General features: G+C 41.9%; 1 protein-coding gene across 8 annotated transcripts in view; it reads right to left on the bottom strand.

Moving 5' to 3' along the window:
* The window catches only part of Elavl4 (ELAV like RNA binding protein 4), a 141,392-nt gene that overhangs the window by 18,424 nt on the left and 102,705 nt on the right, over nt 1–20,263 (bottom strand). For all 8 annotated transcript variants that reach the window (XM_052715417.1, XM_052715414.1, XM_052715412.1 and 5 more), the window contains exon 3: nt 4,203–4,306. In XM_052715417.1, the coding sequence (XP_052571377.1) occupies nt 4,203–4,306 (104 nt within the window). The remainder of the gene's footprint in view (nt 1–4,202; nt 4,307–20,263) is intronic.

Raw genomic sequence — 20,263 nt, 5'->3', positions numbered from 1 at the left:
CAAAGGTAACAGGATTCAACTGAGCATTTTTTAGTAAGGGGCTGAAGTGACAGTGTAAATTCGGAAGCTGCTCTTTCAGAGTCGGCTAGGATAGGCGTCAGTTGTCAAGGGGTATCAGAGCATCATTTCCAAGAATCCAAAGCCCATTCTCCCAGTGTTCTCAGATTCTTGTTGGAGACAAGTAGGAAAAACAAAAAACAGAAAACAAAAAACACTAGAAAAACTAAGAAACAGCAGCCTATCGCTAAGTGAGGTAAATCATCTCCTGTGGTAAGCTCGTGGTCCACACTAGGCTGTGGCCCCATGAAACACCTGGATTGGAGAATTTCTAGGCCATTGTCGTCTGTGGCTCACTTAAATGGAAGGCCTTAAAGCCTGGAAAGCAAGGGCTTGGGAAGTTAAAGTCCAGTGTGTCTTCAAGTTAATGGCAAATGTTCTGAACCATAAGTCCATCTATGAAGAATCTGGAGGGACCACATAGTTCATTTATTTGCTTTCTATATCAACTTACCATGCCAGGGAATTAACCCTTGTATGAGCAGAGCCAAAATACTCACCCACACACCCTCACAAGGCTCACATGCTGCTAGGCAAACAGGCAGTTTGACATTCCAACACTAAGGACCCACTGCCAGAGAATTATTTTTAAAGCTTTTTAAAAATACTCCAACTGTCACTTACCCACTGTGTGATCCTAGGTCTCTCTCCTGAACTTCTCTGGGCCTCAGTTTCCTCATTAGCATAAAGGAGACAATAGCACCTTCTACCAGGGCTATTTTCAGAAACAAAGCTGATGTGTGTAAAGCACTTAACTCCTGGGATAGCTCAAAGATTAAATGGTAACAAGCATTTAGAAAGACTAGAATCCTATCGGGCACAATGTAAACATTCCAAGGAAGCTAGCATTACTGTTGTTTATTGTCATTTCCTCTCTGGCTCATGCTTACACAAGATAAACTGACAGTCGTGTGTCTCTAGGCAGGACACTTCACTTCTCTAAGCCTGGTCTCCAGGTAGAGTCTTCTCCCTTGAAAGAAGTCTAATCGAAAGAGTGATTCCTCTGGAGTTCCCACTTGCACCTACTCATTCCAGGTATAATTCGAGCATCATGCCCTTTCTCTGCCAGAGGTCTGGCCTTGCTGCTCACATGCCCTCAGTGTTCATATGGTCTCCTTACAGCCTCCTCAATAAAAGGAAAATGGATTTTTTGTTGACAGGAAAGCATCTTCTGTGGACACCTCCCACTAGCAGCCAGGTAATGGGACATTCGCTGATATCTGGCAAAGGCAATGGTGCCATATTTAAATCTCAGGTACAGAGGTTAAAAAGTGACTTACAAAGGTCAAATACTATATTCTGCTTGGTTTTCCTTCATACTTCTTTCTTTGTTTATGTTTATGGCCTCTAAAAATTGAGAGCTCTGACATAAAGGAAATCTAGATTTCAGTTCCTATGGAAGAACTGAAGATCTAAATTAAACACCTTCAGAATCACCATCATCATCATCATCACCATCATCATCACCATCATCATCATCATCACCATCATCATCACCATCATCATCACCAGGGAATAGCTGCTCTCTTTGCCCTCCCCTAACTCCCATCTCTAAAACCATCCCTGAATCTGGCAGTTAATCATTAATTTAGGGGTTTGTTCTTCTTTTTCTAGCACTAATATTTTTATATATCACACTTAGAGTGGTGTATTTTCTGTGTTATCAGAAATGTGAGAAGGAGCATACACTTAACCAAGTTTGTCAACTTGTACTAGATGGTCCCGAGATCTCTGTAATGCATGCTTCCATAGATGATGTGTGTGTGTGGTTTGTTGTTTTTGTGGTTGTTTGTTTTTTCCAGATTGACAAGCTATCTATTCCTTCATGGCAGTCAAGAGTAAAGAGATAAATCTCATGTCACTTATCAAAGCAAGCTGAAGCAGTAGAAGTAAACAGTGGCCTGAAAGGCATAAAAAGCAATTTTAAGAAATTAATAAATGATGAGACTATTAACAGCACACGAAAAGGGTTTGCTTTTTTCCTCCCCTTTAATATGATTTTTACCTTAAACACTGTGTCCCTTTAGGAAAGGGAAGAAAAGTTAATAAAGGAACCTATCACTCAAACTTAATTTTTAGTATGGCAAATAAACTGCTTTAATGAAAGGGCTGAAATCCCTAGGTTTGCACATTAAATTTTCATTCGTAGTAGAGAATGGAAATTATTGATTCAGCAGTGGTATCATGCATTTTGAATCCTACAGTGTCTCTCAGAAGCCCACATTTCCTCTGGGTGCAAATGTGTTAGCAGCGTTTTGATGCAGGGGGAGCCTGGGCTGGGTAGGAGGACAGAGAAGGGGATAGAGATAAGGGAAGGGAGTAGACCAGCTCGTCACAGAAAGAAAATAATCAATGTTCCTTGTCTCCAAGATCCATTTAGATAAAGCATCTGACGTTATGATGGGCCACGGGACCATTCTGAGACTAGAAAAGCTGGGCCCAATCAGTCTTTGGGGGAAACTGCAGGGATCTTATGAAAGACTTTGAAAAAAAAAATAAAAGGCAGACTGATAGTTGGTGATTTGATCCCAAGCCGTGGGAAAAGGGTTTGGGTTTTAAGAAAACTGTAGAGGAAAGGAAAGTACCTTTCTCAGTTCGAGGTCAGCATGTCCGCCAAGGGGGGAAAAAAAAATCTGACATTCTAATGCTGAACTGGATAACATAAAAAAATCAATCAAGGCCACAAACAGCTCTCAATGCGACAAAGCCTCATCAGAGTCAAGTGACAGGAACACTTTTCTCGACTTAAAGTATGAAAATATGTGTGTTTTTCCTTTGAAAGAAATTAATCTTCCTTACTCTCTGAGGACTATGCCATAATTAAACAACTTTTATTTCCCCCTTAGAGAATTCCTAGGAACTAACTCTAAGCCGTGTCAGAGGCAGCCTAAATCAGGCTTATTTTGTGGTCTTTGTGTACTACAGACTGTAGGAGATCAGAGAAAGCAATAATTTTTTTTAGAAATAATCTAAACACAATTGCACAAATAAAGCTGCTTAAGAAGAGAAATAATCACCTAAAGTGTCCCCGAAGAGAAAGGCTCTGTTGTTGTTTTATTCCCTTCCAGCCAAGGTTTTCTTATACGCCACTCTCTTTTGTTAGCCTGGATGTCAGAAAAGTAGTTTTGCTGAACTAAAAAGTTCTGGTTTTGTGTTTTCAGATGCGGAGAGCTGGTGCCATCTATAGATTTCCATTCTGGGAGAAGTTTCTCTTTTGTCCTACTTTGCGTCAGACCTGCTGTCGTGAGGATAAGAGCGCCCAGGAGACACTTCCCTGCGGTTTAATAGGCTATGAAGGATGGGACTCATTAATCGGCTGGCAGCTGCCCCTAAACAGGATGCTGCCTGGAGGTGGGGGAAGAAGGGGAAGGGAGGCTGAGGAGCAGGCAGCTCCATCCAAGAGACCACCGCCGGACGCCCGAGGCAGACAGCGGCCTGTCAAAGGAGCCCGTATAAGAAGTCTAAAGTGAGAGAGTACAGTCCAGTCGCAGAAATCCACCTACCTACCTGGAGAAGCAGCCTTAGGTTACTGATTTCTTTTTTGAATTAAAGCAAAGATTTTTGAGATGTAATCTGCTCACCTAGTTCTTTTTAGCCTGCTGGATTACTATTTTTGTTGTTTCTTAACTGTGTTTTCATCAGTAACTGCCCTTCTGATAGTATTGTGTTTATTTACAGTTGACTTTCTTTTTCCGAATCATCCATACGGGAAAGCCCAGCTGCTCAGTCAGCACATAAGATCCCCTGACTTGGTCCTGCCTACTTCCCATCCTTCTCACCCCTGCCATCCCAACTTAGGGCACACTATTCATACCCAGGACAGCTTTTCTGCCTCAGTTTCTTCAGCTTGCTTCTGACCCTTTGTGTGGAGGCAGGCTGGCAGGTCTTCTTTGTAGGGCCATGATTCCAGACCCCACATTTGCTTTCTGGATTAGAGGTATCACAGCCCCTGGTCTCTTCCCTCCACTATTCACCCTCTATTTTGTAATGGCTCATGTCCCTTACTTAGCAGAGGGGACAGTAAATGTTCTTTGAGTAAATAAAGAACACCACTTCTGGCTCCCACATAGCCTGGACTTACTAGACCCACAGACTAAAATTCTACCAGGACCTCCTAAATCAGAAGCTGGTGCATCGCCTCTTACCTTTATGGTTTTGGTCTGGAGTCTGAGTCCATTTAAAGTGTTGATGGCTTTCTCTGCATCCTTTGGATCAATATAGTTAACAAATCCATACCCTAAACTCTGTCCTGTGGAAATATTAAAAAAAGAGAGACAGGGAGAAAGAGAGAAAGAGAGAGAGGGAGAGAGGGAGGGAGGAAGAGAAAGAGAGAGCTCAATATCTTTACATAAGCAACACTTCCCACTATAGTGTAAAACCCTCCTTTGGCCTGTGATTCCTTCTAGGTTCACCCTAGATTGAAAGGTTTCTAACCCCACCAATTCTCTTTTCAGGTGTGGGCTTTGAACTCACAGGAGCTCTTACTATCTAAACTAAAAACAGTAAATGCCTTTGAATAGCCACACCTGATATATACAAGTGGCAACATAATCAGGAAAAGACAGTACCAGGGACTAGAAAGATGGCATGCACAGTTTGTTAAGAGAGATCTGCTTAGAGTCTTGGGACTTTCCCTTACAAATTGGGTCATTTACTACTCATTTCCTCCAGATCTCTTCTCTGGAGGTAACATCACTTACCTCTGGCAAATTTTGAGAGAGTTTAGTGAGATAACACACATAAATGCCTACTAAGTATATTGCCTAGACCATAGTAGGTGCTCAACAAAGGACAGCTGTACTCTGCTTAGTCCTATAAAATTGGGACAAGCACTCGACTCAGTAGCTGTGTCTATTGCCTTGGTCATGCCAGCCACACCCACACTCAGAGGTGTAGAAGGATCTGAGCAGCAAGAACTGGAGTCATTTTTAGTGAAGGATGCAGGCATGGCCAGAATTTAGAGCAGTTGCTACAAATCATTCTTTGCCCTCATCATTCCCAGAGCCAAAGAACAATGAAAAAAAGAAGGGCAAGGGTTTCTCTCAGAAGGGACCGAGGTGCTCCTAACACAAAGGAGAAAGCACAAATGCATTCCATAAAGAGGATTTAGCTACTTTAGGTAGAGATGATATCAACTTGTCTACAAAGAGGTAGCAAGCGACAGGGCTCCCCCCTAAGTGAAATAAAAATAATGTACTTGCGATCGTGCCACTGATTATAAATAGTCCATCAGCTCTGCCATGTGTCATCAGCCAGAAATATCATTAGGAAACTTTACATTTTCTGACATATCCTTTAAGAAACACAGAGCTTGTGGTGGCTGCAGAACCAGCTTGAACTTCTCAGGCAATGTTATTGATTTGTGGGCGGCAGCAGAGCCGAAGGGGAGGAAAATGACGGGACGTCACACGTCAGGGAAGACTGATTACATAAAGCTCTCTTTAGCCTACTGGGGCCAGGGCTGGGAGATAATACAGCAAAAAGCCTGCCACATCCCAGTGACAGGAGCCCATTTCAGCAGCCAAAAAAATGTTTCCAACAGCTTCTGTTTTGCTGGTAAATGTCTGTGTTTGTGTTGGTTGTAGGAGGGAACCTGGGAAAACAAGTTGGGTTCTGGATCAGAAAATGGGTATCTTTTTTATTGTTACAGGACAGAAGCAAAGAGAACAGAGAGGAAACTCGGTGACATTTGCTCATCAAATGGAAACCCTAAAGGCAACATCTTCCATTAGGACATTCCTTTGTTTCTGAAGAACAGAAAAGACAGAGACAAACTTTGCTAGGCAGGCTTGTCATCAGCCAGTTAGTGACCTAGGAGGGAGGAGAGAGTGTGAGGCATGGGGCACACTCCAGCTGTTGTGACCCTTGTCTTTTAATTTTAGCCTGTAAATTTGTTGTTGTTGTTGTTGTTGTTGTTGTTGTTGTTTGTGTGTGTGTGTGTGTGTGTGTGTGTGTGTGTGTGTGTGTGTGTGAGAGAGAGAGAGAGAGAGAGAGAGAGAGAGAGAGAGAGAGAGAGAGAGAGAGAGAGTGTTGTGGATATTACAAGACCTTGCCACATGTTCCCAGAAACTCTATTTTGCAAATACAAAATGCAAGAGACTAATTTCATTGGTTTAAAATATAATTTATCCTAAATTTGTCTCCACCTTATCAAGCCTAATTAAGTTCCATTTTCATCATGTAAGTTTCTCAGTCATATTTATCTTGCATATATGATATTCCTATAATCATCTAAAAAACCCAGTCATGCATCCAATTGAACTGCTTCTAAAGGACATTTTAAAGCAATTATGTCTATGACAAACCTGCTATAGTTCTTGGAAACTGGTTGAATGGGTCATTTTCCAGCCTAATATAATTTATATATGTTTAAAATAGAATATGAAAAAATACAAATAAACATTCACTGGTTAAGTGCTAACAGTAGACCTGACTCACCTTGAAAATTTTCTGTACTCTTCATGGTGATGAAATATATGTATGGTATATGTCCCCATTATACTATCTTTCTTTGTAAAATTACTCACATATTAATGGGTATCAAGATAGGTAAGAGTGAGTACAGTTTCTGCGCTCTAAATTTTTCTGTTTTAGATCTTTGCTTCTGGAGGAAGGAAAACTCAGGCTTAGGTCCCGGGAGGTTCTGAAGGTCAAGTGAGTGAAAGGATTCCAGTCCAGTAGGATGTGTGACATCAACCCTCCAGTCTGTATCATTTTCCAATCAACAGTCACCCTGGCTCCTGACTATAATTAGCTCTACCATGCTATCATCACCTGTCCCAGGTTTAGAGACTTCATTTAGCATCAAGAATAAAAATTCTTCAGGGAAAACCAAAACCCAGAACTAAGTAATCTCAAACAGGAAGATTCTCCTTGATATAAAAGAAACTGCAAACTGTAAAACATGGCCTTGAAGAAGAGGCCAGAGATGGGGGAACTTGCCTATGAATGGGAAGACAGGAGGTAATTGGGCAGCACAATGAAGCTACCTGCCGTTAGCCTAGTTCATGAACAGGCTTTCTTCACATATGCCTCCCAGTATCACAGGAGTCCAGCTACGTCTAGTAAAAATGCTTCATGGAGCTAAGCATTCTCTTTTAAAAATGACTTGGAGAAGATTAAGTTTCGGAGCAGAAAAGATAAAAACCCAAGCTATATTTTTTTTAAGGAACTGTTTTTAATAGTTGGGGAGAGTAAAATGAGCAAGAATTTTGAATTTTGGTGGCCATACATTGGTGGTGGGTTTTGGTTCAGCAGTTCTGTATTTAAGTGTATATGGACAAATACAGATGGAACACATTCATAAAGAATGCTAATGCTTTTTCCATGGGGACCGAGAGAGTTGCCATGCTGACAGGGCTCATGTCTGGGGCCTGGAGCATATGTGTGTATCTGCAGTCCACAGAGATAACAGTCAGATTCTTTTTTCTCCTTTTTCAAATAGTGACATCTTTTCTCTTTATCAGTTGTAACAAGATTTGGATATATAGATATAGCAATAATATTTTGAGAACAGAATATCAAACTTGATTTTTGTTCTAAATTTATGTTTACTTAGATCGAAAGTTGAACAGTCATCCAGTTTGTACTTTCTAAATTATCTTTATTTAAGAAATAAGATAGTGTGAAAGGAAGACTGTCTCCAACATTTTAGGCTACAGTATCTAGCTCCTTGATGCCCACATCTGATCAGCTTCAAGCAGTTCTGTCCAGCTGGCGGGGGAGGCATCTCCACTTACCATGCAAGGGTAGGAAGCATTCTAGGTAGTTTGGGATAGAAACTTAGAATTCAAAGTGTAGTTTCCAAGAGAAAACTGTATGCATAATAGCCAAATCTTAAAGCACTTCCATGTATTTTGGCTTAAACAGGTTCTTGTTTTGAAAAAGCTGTTCTCTTGAATCTGAACCTGAATATTTCTGTTTTGATAAAGCATGGGCATTTGCACACACACAGAAAGAATACTTCCTCCTGCTATGTTTCCTCCTACTATGATAGGAAACATTTCTATTTGGCTATAGGTTGTTATCAAACCTCTCCCTTTAGGAACCAAACATTCCTTTTCGAAAGAATTAGCACATGAAAGATTATATCCCTGAACACAGTAGGTCCTTGGCAAGTGTTTAAGCAGTACAAGAATCTCTGTGTGCACTTGTACTAACCCTACATGTTTGCATGTTTGGAGGAAGAGGCAAAGAGGAAATAACTGGGGGATTAAGTTTGTATTCATGAGGAAGGAGAGACTGACAACACCCGGCCAGGCACTGGAAACTCACTGGGTGAAGTGGGGTCTCCTCAAACACAGATCAAGTGAATGACGCAAGTTGCCCCAGCCCAAGTCCACAGTGCTTCTGAGTGTACAAAGTGCTCTCCCAACTATTCTCTATGACGTTTGATTTCCACACCAACTATATGTGAAGAGAGAAAAACATCACTTTACAGAAATGAGGAAATTGAAGGTCAGAGAAAATTGTAATTTTTCCCAACATCATAAAACTGAACTGCAATCTAGATCCGAGTAGGCTTTTGTTTGTTTGTTTTAATGTGTAGGGTAAGATACTGGACGATTTAGGCTTGGTGGGTCACAGTCCTTGTCACAACAACCATGCTATTGTGTGTCAGTCAGAGACTCTATTTGAACAAAGAGTGGCTGTGGTCTACTATAACTTTATCTAGAAAAAGACAGTGGCCAAACTTGGCTCTTGGACTATAAGTTGCCGATCTTTTGGTTCTGAATCCTGTTTGCCATTGCCATAAAGTAAGATGTTACTAACAACTGAGGCTTTTTTTTTTTTTTGGACTCATTTCAGAAAAAGTAAATTGTTTTATGTAGTTTGAGTTAAGCATTTTTTATTGCATTCAAGCTCTAGAAACTGTCCAAGCACAGCTCATAAAAATGCCTTATTTTCTCCCAACTTTGCCTGCTCTTTGGGGTCCTAGGATTATTCTGACTTCACGGCTGACAGCAGCAGCAGAAGAGCTGCTGGAAGGAGCCTCAGCATTTCTGCACTGCCAACTTGCACACTTTGCTCTTTCCCTGTGAGAACCAGCCTTCTCCAGAAACCTCGCACCGACTCATCTCATCTGCAGAGCCCCTGAGGGGGCAGCCAGATGGGCAGATGCTGTTGATAAAAACTTGTGAGTTGAGTAAGGGATTTTCATGACCATCAGAACCCCTAGCTCAAGCTGAAATCCTGGTTTCAAAGCATGTGACAAAGTCCCCAGTCGCCCTAAGATCTCCTGCTTGGCGATAATTCACACACCAGGTTAACAGCATTCAACTCCAAATCTCAGGATGCCCCCACTGCCAGTTCTGAGATGTCTTTCCCAGAGTCTGTCTGAACATACCCAAAAGAGAGGCAGAGAGAGTGTGCTTGCTACTGCATGTATCAACCTGTGTGTGGCTCACAGCCACACTTGCTGTATAACCTTGGCTAAGTCATTTAAGCTTCCTCAGCCCGTTCCCTTGTCTGGAAAAAGAGAGGTAATCCTCTAATCCTCATAATCAAAGGATCACTGTGAGGATTATATGAACATGGGGACTAATAGCTGCTATAATTTATTCAGTGACACTTTGTGCCAGGTACTGTGCTAAGTGGCTTATTCACGTTACCTCATTTAATCCCACGTGAAATGGGCATCATTGAGCCCATGGTACACATATGGAAAAATGAGAAGTAAGACGTGGTAAAATAACCTGTCCAAAGTCAAGGAGCTGGTAGGCTCTCTGGCTAGTCCTGAATGAACCCTTTAAGTGACACTCCAGATCACGCATTCTCTCCACAGCAGCTGGCCGCAGCTCAAGTACCTAGAAGGGTCTAGCATCTGGTAAGTCTCGAGGGGGCACATTTGCTCTCAGTAGGGTTCTAACACTGACGGGGTACCACAAAGTCCTGAAACTGTGGCTGTCTTCCCTCCATCCATTCTCAGGGGTTTAACAGCGTTGGTTAGCCTGAGGCTCAGCTTTTCTATTGAAAACCCAGTGGTTTTCCCAACAACTCAGAGGATTTCTTTCTTTTTTCTTTTTTTTTTTTTGGTAGTTGACAGAGTTGCCTTAGACTAAGCATTGTTGCTATTTCAAGCACAGTCCCTATGGCAGCCTCACTGGCATCATCTAGAGTCTGTGAGAAATGCAGATCCTCAGGTCCCACCCCAGAACTCCTGAATCAGCACCTGCTTCTCAACATGATCCTTGAGGGGCTCAAATGCTCATTGAAGAAGAGACTCAATGGCAAGTTGGAGTAGATGTGGGTCTCATTCTTAGTTTCGAATATTGTTATATGACCTTGGCTATGTGTAATTAACCTCCCTGTGCCTTGGTCTCAGGGAAAACCACACATCTAATAAATGGGAACAAGGAAGGCAAGCTCCTGTCAGAGAATTCTCAAGGTTTTTTTTTTTTTTTTTTTTAGTTTTTCGAGACAGGGTTTCTCTGTGTAGCTTTGTGCCTTTCCTGGAACTCACTCTGTAGCCCAGGCTGGCCTTGAACTCACAGAGATCCTCCTGCCTCTGCCTCCTGAGTGCTGGGATTAAAGGCATGCGCCACCACTGCCCGGCAAGAGAATTCTCAAGTTTTCTTAATATATACTATTTCTTTTTATCCCTAAACTTTGTATTCTTATTTTGACTCTGTTTTGGTATTCTGATTTTGAAGATAGCACTAATATTCCTTTCTTCAAGGGGCTAGTAAGAGATTTATATGTGACAATTCATATAAAGTGTCTGGCCTTTAACAGACACTTAGTAGGTATTATGTCTTTCTTCTCGCACACCCTGTTAGGTGTTACTTCTCACTGGTGTCTAGGTGACATTATCTCCTTCATGATGCCCTAACCTCCCCAAAGGTGGAGAATGATTCTGATGCTTGTCTTTTACACCAGAACAAACACTATGCAATAAGTACACAAATTCACATGGAACAGGCACTTTGCCACAAGCTGGACACTGTGGGTGGACCCTGAGATGTTCCTGGCTTTAGGATGCTCCTTACATGAAGTCAAATACAAGTCTAAGAACCAATGATATACCAGAATAAACAAAGCTGTACACTGGACACTAATTCTGACTAAGCAGAGCAGGGAAGGACTCCTGAAGGAAGAGGCACCCAGAGGAGCTTTGTATAAAGGGTAGCATTTGAGAGGGTTTACCCACAAAAGTGATGATATCCCAACTTGAGGACTGAATCCCAAACCCAAACTTATTCTGAAGGCATTTACTGGGCACCTGTTTTGTGTCAGGTATAGTTATGTTCCCTGGAAACATAGAAGAGATCAACGACAAACCTCTGTTTATGCCATTATTGAATCTATTCTGACTGAGAGCTGGGAAGGCAGCTGAGACACACAGACAGAATAGAAAGTTGTGAGACAGTGGTGAATCCTGGGGAGAAAATAAGGCAGAGAAAAGGTACAGCAGGGCTGGAATGTGGCTGCAAATTTTTTATTGGGATGGTCAGGGAAGGCCTCACTACTCAGGGGCCATAAAGTCGGAGACTAGAGAAAAGACTTAGACAGTTACCGGGATCTATCTGAGGGAAGGGCAGTCTAAGCAGAGGGGAGACTCATGTTCAAAGGTTCAGAAGCAGGAATGCACTCTGTGTTGGAGGTACCACAGGAGTGAAGGTGGTTCATCTCACACTTGTCAAATGACTGAAAACAGGAGCAGGCACGACAGTTTCTGCTGCCCACAGAGACACGTAAAACCACGCTGGCCTTCCCCTCACACTGACACTCCCTTTCAAAACTACCTCTCCAAAAAACAAAACAAAACAAACAAAAAGACAAAAACAAAAACAAAACCCACCTTTCCTGTGTGTGCATGCTTGTATGTGTGTAGGTGCATGTGTTTGTGAGCAGGCTCATGAAATTCTTCATGTTGCTCCTTAAGTGCCATCCATTATTTATTTATCTGTATTTTAGATAGGGTCTCTTACTGGCTTGAAACTCTTAGTAGGCCAGGCTGGCTCATCAGTAAGCCCCAGGGATCCACCTGTCTCTACCTCCCCAGCGCTGGAGTTACAAGTGCATGCTGCTATTCCTGGCTGTGGTTTATTTATTTATTTATTTTACATAGATTCTGGTGATCAAATTCAGGGCCTTGTGCTTGTAAGTCAAGCACTTTATTACTTGAGCTATCTTCTGAGCCCTCCAAACTACCACTTAATGAGTATCTCTGTCCCCTATTAGACTGGGAACAACTTGTGACCAAGCTGATGTCTCATTCGTCTCTGTCTCTGGGACCTCAAAGAGTCCTGGCATTGTTGGTTAGCCAGGAATCATTTGTTGAGCGAATGTATGACTGAGTGTTTTCTATTGTCATGAGTATTTACTTCCTCTTGACCACTTTCAGTCTCCCACACACCAAGGAGAAAGGGGAAGGAAGAGTAGCAGAATCTCCCCATGCCTGGAGGAAGTTGGTGAGAGGTCAGATTCCATAAGCTACCCCCAGAAGACCTGTGGCTATTTATCCCATAGCAGAAAAGACTCCAGGGATACTCCAGTACCTCACACTTGATGGTCAGTCACGGAAAGCCATGGGTACACTTGCTGTGGGGGGTTGTTTGCTTTAGCTTGATAATAAAGAACTTTCAAAGAATGATTTTATAAGGATGTAGGGTGTGTTGCGAAGTGTTAATAACCAGAACTGAGCACACAGGGGCAAACCCACCCCTTACTAAGTGTAGCTAGGAGCAGTCAGCAAGACTGGCCCAGAAGATCCTTCTACCAGAAGGATTCGAAGGTTCTAAGTTACGTTGATCTCTGTCCCAATGCCCACAACGGCTTTAGTTTGCCCTGATTTCTAAGGGAAGAAATAGGGGCTATGTATTGAATATCGACTGTGGGGCCATCTGCTTAACTTACTTTATTCCTCAAACCTTTGCAATTCTCTGAAGCAGGCATTTCCAAGCCAGGCTATGTGTCTAGAGACTAGCAGCGCGCCCTTCTGACTCTAGAGCCAGTGGACTCTCTGCTGGGTCTGGGTTCTTAAGCACGTGCTGTTTGGCACACTAACCACCTGCCCTGACTTACCACCGTGTGCCTGAGAAACCTAGGTTTTACAGCGCTATCTCCAAGTTTTCACTCTTTCTGTTAGTTCCAGTCTCCCGTATCGGTTGTGTGTGTCAAAGGGGATCAAAGAGGATTATAGGTCACCATTTTGGGAAAAGACTGTCATACCCATAATCTTAAAATCTATAGACGCAGGAAACGAGGACCAAAGAAGAAGCCAGGGCTTGTTCTCCAGCAGGAGTGTCAGGCCAGTGAATTAACAATGACAGTTGAGTACGGTTTGGTGCCGTAATATTGAGAAGGAGAGAGCATCTTTGGAAGGATGGGATACTTGAATGAGACTGATTTGAAAAGATTGATTAGAAGCATCCAGGTTAGAGGCAGAGAAGGACACTGGAAGAAGGGGACAGTATAAGCACCTATCTCTCAAGGGGAAAGACCTTCCACTAAGTTTGTAGCCAGCACATCCCAAGGTCACTGGTTGTTATCGCCTTGTGCTGTCACTACTGTTTCTAAGTTGAATTCATCCTCAGAGGCAGATGTGAGATCTCCGTAGACCTTTGCAGAGAGTCAAGAGTCATTTAGGAATATGGAATCTTGAGAGTGTCTGTTTTCTGTAAACACAGTTGAAAATGTAAGATCCAACCATCCTTATTCTGAATTCTGAAAGTATTTAACATCACCTTAAGCCAGCCTGTGGTTATTTCTAGAGGCTACATTCTGGATTCATAAGTAGGTGTCATTTCTATAATTATGTGGCACCAGGACAATAAGCAAAGTGCTTGGCCCACAGTAAGCATTTAATGTATGCTTATTGAACTGAATACATTCCTCAATGGACTGGAAAGCTCCTTAAGGGTGAGGACATGGGGCTTGTTAATGTTAGTAAGGCCAATGTCTGGTACATAGTAGACTGTTAGTAGATTTCTGCTTAATAGATTAAATAAATGAATCCAATAAGTGAATGAATAGTACCAAAAATTTATCATTTGAGTGCCACTCACTATACCAACTTTTTTTTTTTAACTTCACCTACTTCTTAAAATAGCCCTATAATGCAAGCATTGTCAACTATCATTTGAAATCAAGGGCACCAGTACCCAGGCCCAGAGCCTCAAACGGGTCCATCTAATGCCAAACCCCTCAATGGTTTTTACTAGAGCTTCTGGCTTGTAGAGATTGTATCATACAGATGTGAAATGTGATGCCCCCACTGTTCATGTAAGGCATATGGGGACCCACAGAACATAGATGCCCATTTCTAGCAGCTCCCCAGGGAGAAATGCACATTATACAATAAGAAAAGCCAAGCAATTCATTTCTCAAAAGAGATCTATTTCCACTCCCTTTGGTTTGTCCTAGGAAATAACTTGCTCCAAGTGACAGCTCTTCAAATATAAATTTCAATAATAAACTTCAACAAATGAAAAACCGAACCAATCCGAGTCCTATTTTTCTTCTGTTGTGCAAGAAAGAATAGAAATTCGTAGGATGAAAAGCTAGTATCAAGTGCTTGGTTAAAAAAGGGCTGAAAGGGAAAAATATTCTGGGTAATGTACTGAGGACAATAGAAGCCTCAGTGACAACCATCTTACCTTCAGCATTTATTGTACTAAAAAGAAGGAGTGTTCAGACTGATGACCCTGGGGCAATGAAAGATTCTTAATCAAAGCCACATTAAATTAAATTATGCTCAGAATATTCTTACATGACAGGAAAGAATAGTCATACATTTAAAAATATTTTTAATAGGCTTGAAACAAAAAGAGGAGGATTTTGGCAAACTCCCAGGTAGCCATAAAAATGATCCAGAATTCTTAATTCTTGGCTAGTTTATTCTCAAGTGAAACAAAGGTCTGGATGTCAAATAGACAAGACTTTCCACCCAGAGTGGATGCAAACCCACAGGTGATTCCAGAAGTGCTGCAGATGTTAAAGACAATGGTTTAGCAACAAAGGAAGAAGACACAGAAAAATATATCAGATTAATACTAATAGTGTGCTCTGTAATTAGCCTTTGGGCCAAATGAAACTGTGGGTGACGTGTCTGTGGGTGAAAAGAACTGCTGAATTCAATACTAAGACAACGACTTTCAAAACTCCCTCATCGGACAATATCCCTACAAAGGGCATGTGGAAGAAGCTACTGATGTCATGTTGAAATTTAGATTAAATGAGATAGATTATGTGAGAGGGCTTGGCACAAAGTAATGCTTCATAAATATTAGCTGAATACAAATCTATTGGAACAGACAAAACAAAGTGTTTTGTTCTCACTGAAGGAGATGAGATAAATGTCTTTACAGAGATAAGTCAGGATGTTAAATATTAGCGGGGGCAGGACCTTGGAAGCCTCTGTCAGTGTACCCTTTCTGCAATAAGGGCTTGGGCTTCTCTGGCCTTGAATCTACCAGTAACAGCCCTGTGAATGTGAGCACAAGCTCTCCTATTCTCACCATGGAAGAGTTCATTGTCAGGAAGGAACTAGGCATGATGTCCATTTTTGTGGTCTGACAGCTGAGTTTGACTCCAACAAATCTTTTAAAAGACAGGAATTCCTTAAATTCTTAAAAGAAACAGAAGCATATTTGTCTCACAAAACAACCACCACCACCACAATATTCAGCTTGCAAGGGTGAGAGACTGAGGTAAGAGAACACCCAAGGACAGAAGCACTTCCACAGAAATAGGTCTGTACGGTAGGGATGAGAAAGGAAAGCCACCTTTGGCCCTGTGAAATGAATGTCAGAGGATGGCCAATCCAAGCAAAGAATGAGCACCCCCATGATACCGAGTCAAATACCTAGTAGACATGAAAATGAAGGAGTGCCTAGAAATATGCATGAATGGCAAGCTTCAAACATCTCCTAATGGCTCAGATCTTTAGGCAATGGGAAATGAAATGACATTCTGATAATCTGGTGGCCAAGTGAACCTATGGCTGAATCATGCCCAGAGCACATTCAACAGTGTTCAACAACTTTCCAAAATGCACAGTGTGTGAAGGGACTGTGCTGGTCCAGTCGAGAAGGATTCATCTGGTACCACTTTCTGTTTCTCCTAGGAGCAGGTGAGTCTCCACCAGCACACCAAGACCTCTTGCTTACCCATCTATCACACCAGGGCAATCCCACATATTCTACCACCCCTTCCAAGTCCCATAATGCATGTTAGCACAGTGCAGAGAAGAGGGGTTAAAAGGTGCCTTTACATCTGTTCATAAGTTTCCCAAACTTGTGTTTTATAACAGAACCCCCCTCCAAGAAACACACTGCAGATGAAACAATTTTGGGAAAGACTGTTTGATGGGATTCCTAAGCGAACATTATTCTCTGAAACAGGCCTGATCAGTGTTTCAGGACACAGTGAGGTGGTTCTCAATGCTGAGAAACTGCTTCTGAGATCACAGGGATACATACTTCCAAAGTTTCTTTTTCCCTTCCACTGTCTGTGAGTCTGTTTCTCAGAAGACCACACCTTTTTGCTTCTAAGACCAGCTATATACAGCATAGAGCTGCAGAGGCGAGGGAGTCAGACATCCAAAGATACATTTTCATGTTGGTATAACTTGGTTCTAATGCAATGAGCCACACACACACACACACACACACACACACACACACACACACACACACACACACAGATGGGGAGATATGGGGGTTGGAAATCTATACTGACATCTGACCCCAGGAGGTGATAAGTGTAGAAGATAAAATAGAGGTTTTGGAGTCAAACATACATGGTTCAACTTTGCCATGCTACTTAGAAGACACATGATTTTGAATGAATTACCTAACCTTTTTTTGAACACATTTTCTCATATGCAAAAATAGAGATAATAATAATATGATACCTCATAGAATTGGTATAAGAATAGTAATAAGTACAGTAATAAGAATGATATGACTATATGCCAGGTGATTTTCTGTGTATTTTACCCATACTAATATAATAATCCCATGAATGTTCCTATTTTAGAAATGAGGAAACAGAGGAACAGAGGGTGAGAATACCTGTTGCACAACTAGTGAGTAGGAAGACTGGGGTGTATTGTGGGAAGTCTAGCTCTTAATCACTAGGTTTCTGCCTAGCACAGTGCTAGATTCCAGTAAGTCCGTGAAGTGATACTCCTCTGGAAGACACAGACGACCCTCTACACCTCCCTTCCTCCTGGCTTTAAGAATCTGCTGGTTTTGTTATTAGTTTATTACATGGTGCAGTTCAAGTGGGCAGCATGCACCAGCTTGACAAACAAAAGGATCCTGTGTGGCTGCTCAAGGAAGAGAAGAACAAATTCAACACTGAGAAATGTTAGTTCAGTTTGAATGATGACTCACTGCCGCTATTTTCACAAACAGCTTGCTAATTAAACTTTCTTATGAACTCGGCTAACCAATTTTTCCAATGCATGGAGGAAAAATCATTCATTATAGACCGGAATCCAAAATCTAATATTAACAGCACAAGTAGGATCTGTGGCAATGTAATTTGATCAGCTCGAGCATTAATAACAGTTAGACACTGATGTCTGAGAGAGTTAATCAGCTTTTGCTGAGATGCTCGTAGATAACTGAACAAAACATCTGGAAGGCAGACTAGAAAGCAAAGCTGGCTTATCACAGGGTGTTGACACCTTCCTTTTTATAAATCCCCTGCTCACAGCCTCCTGTCTTCAGAGTGACCACAGCAATATCCTGAACTGGTATCACTTCAACAGCTTGCCCAATCTCACAACAGTCAGATGGTGGGAAGTACTATTAACTCCCTTCACGTAAGCACCTAAGGCACAGAATGTCCAGATACACAGAAAGTCCTGCAGCCGATGCTGGAGTAAGACCTTGGTAGATGCTTCTATTTTATCACACTGGCCTAATTATTCAAAAAGAAAAAAATATATAGTGTGTTTACGTATATTCATGTGTGTGTGTAGGTATGAGGATAAGCTTGACATCATTTTTCATGCATTATCTTTTTTTTTTGAGGCAGATCCTTTCACTGGCCTGAAACCTTGACTAGTAGACTGGGCTGGTGGCTAGTAAGCCCCAGGGATCTGCCTGTCTCTGCCTCTTCAGCTCTAGGATTATAAGAACATGCTACCATGCCTGTTTTTTTAAGTCTATGTATCTGTCTATGTGTCTGTCTATCTATCTATCTATCTATCTATCTATCTATCTATCTATCTATCTATCTATCTACCTACCTACCTACCTACCTACCTATCTATCTATCTATCTATCTATCTATCTATCTATCTATCTATCTATCTATCTATCACCATGTGTTCTGTGAGTCTAACTCAGGTCCTTGCAAGTACTTAATTGACTGAGCTGTTTCGCCAGCCCTTAAAGTGGTCTAATTTTTAAACCAATCTTAAAATTTATCCTGCTGTTTTCAAATATTGAACTAAAGGCTTTCACTCACAGTCTTCTAAAACCACCAAAGCTGTCATGTGTTATTGCTGCAAAATGCTTTCACATGTGTCACCGAGTTTGAAGCCACAAGCACTACCAGAATAAAGCAGGAGAAAGAGTTTTCCTCTTTCCTGGATACCGAGGAAGTGGTAATCTGAAGGGGCAGTAAAACAACCTGTGCAATGTCACTGCTCATCTATTGAGTGTGTGTGTGTGTGTGTGTGTGTGTGTGTGTGTGTGTGTGTGTGTGTGTGTGTATGTGTGTGTGTGTATGTGTGTGTGTGTATGTGTGTGTGTATGTGTGTGTGTGTATGTGTGTATGTGTGTGTGTGTGTGTGTGTGTGTGTGTGTGTGTGTGTGTGTGTGAAGGCTTTTTCAACCCATGCAATGTCACTGCTCATCTATTAAGTGTGTGTGTGTGTGTGTGTGTGTGTGTGTGTGTGTGTGGGAAGGCATTACTGAATTTGATTTCCGTTTGGGATGGTTTGATGTGCTGTTTGGTATTCTGGGCAGAAAGTGTCTGGCATATGTGGGTATGTTTGAGAACGTGGAGCTCTCGGGGAGGGCTCTTCCTCTTTGTACTTACTCATGGCAGCTGTCTCGTCATCAGGGCTGCACTGATTGGGAAAGGCACTGGAAGGAACAAAGGTAGACAAGATAGTCCTTCTTTCACGTCATTACCAAGACATGAGAATGGCATTAGAGATTCCTGTTTGTGATCCAGACTGGGGTTCTGTCCAGAACCATGGAAACCCTCATCAAAAAGATGGAAGCCCTGGACTAAATGAAGTCCTGTGTGTTCAACCTTGAGAACTACAGGGAGGGAGAAGCCTGCAGAGACTGAAGTCAGCACTTCATTGAAGGGCAGCAGGCAAGGAAGGCTTGCTTTGGAGCCATTCCCTTAGCACACTGTTTACATCTCATGTTGTACAAATGGGGACTCCATTCAGGCAGCTTCTCCATGTTACTGTCAGACATTGTCATTAAAACAACAACGAAAACAACAACAACAACAAAATCCAAATTGGGTCCGGGAAAGAGATAAGAGCAAAGGAAAACTCCATGTATGTGATTTCAGGATTCACAGCCCATCTTGTGTTATAGCTGGCAGCTGTCACCACAGACATCTCTGGAAATCCAGAGAAAGGGCTACGGAGAAGCTGGTAGGAAGCACAGGATAGAGCTGGGATCCTGGTTGACACTTGAAAAAAGGGATAAAGATTGTCACATCTGTTTTACCTTCCTATAAAAGAGAACTCTGGCTAGCTTATCTGTCGGTTCTCAGACACACCACACTTAATTTACTAACATTCCTCTGGTGTCCTTTTTACCATTCTGTATTCATTTCCCTCTGCCTATGATCCATTTTAATATTAACTCTTTATCTTAAAAGCCAGCTCAAGTCCTTTCAGATCAAAGAGGCATATGTGTAAATAAGAAGTTAGACAGAGAAATTAGGACAGAAAATTGAGAGAGAGAGAGGGGGGGGGGGAGGGGGAGGGAGGGAGGGAGAGAGAGAGAGAGAGAGAGAGAGAGAGAGAGAGAGAGAGAGAGAGAGAGAGAGAGGAAAAGAGGAGGAGGAAATAGCAAGGAAAATAAGCCACAAGACTGGTTGATTCAAGTCTTCTTTAGATTTCTCTGGCTCTGTCAGTTTAGACAATTGCGCATGTTGGATGTTTCAACAGGTTAAAGGAGGCACTCAAAAGAAATGCCTCTGAAAACTAACAAAAGAAAATACCTGGGATCACTAAGTTGGTTTTCCTGGCTTATACCACAAATGAGAATTAATT

Source organism: Peromyscus californicus, unplaced genomic scaffold, assembly GCF_007827085.1.
Source record: "Peromyscus californicus insignis strain IS unplaced genomic scaffold, ASM782708v3 Scaffold_5__1_contigs__length_169319896, whole genome shotgun sequence".
In the NCBI taxonomy this organism is placed as follows: domain Eukaryota; kingdom Metazoa; phylum Chordata; class Mammalia; order Rodentia; family Cricetidae; genus Peromyscus; species Peromyscus californicus.
The sequence above is the reverse complement of the archived record's forward strand: the minus strand, read 5'-3'. Positions and strand labels throughout refer to the sequence as shown.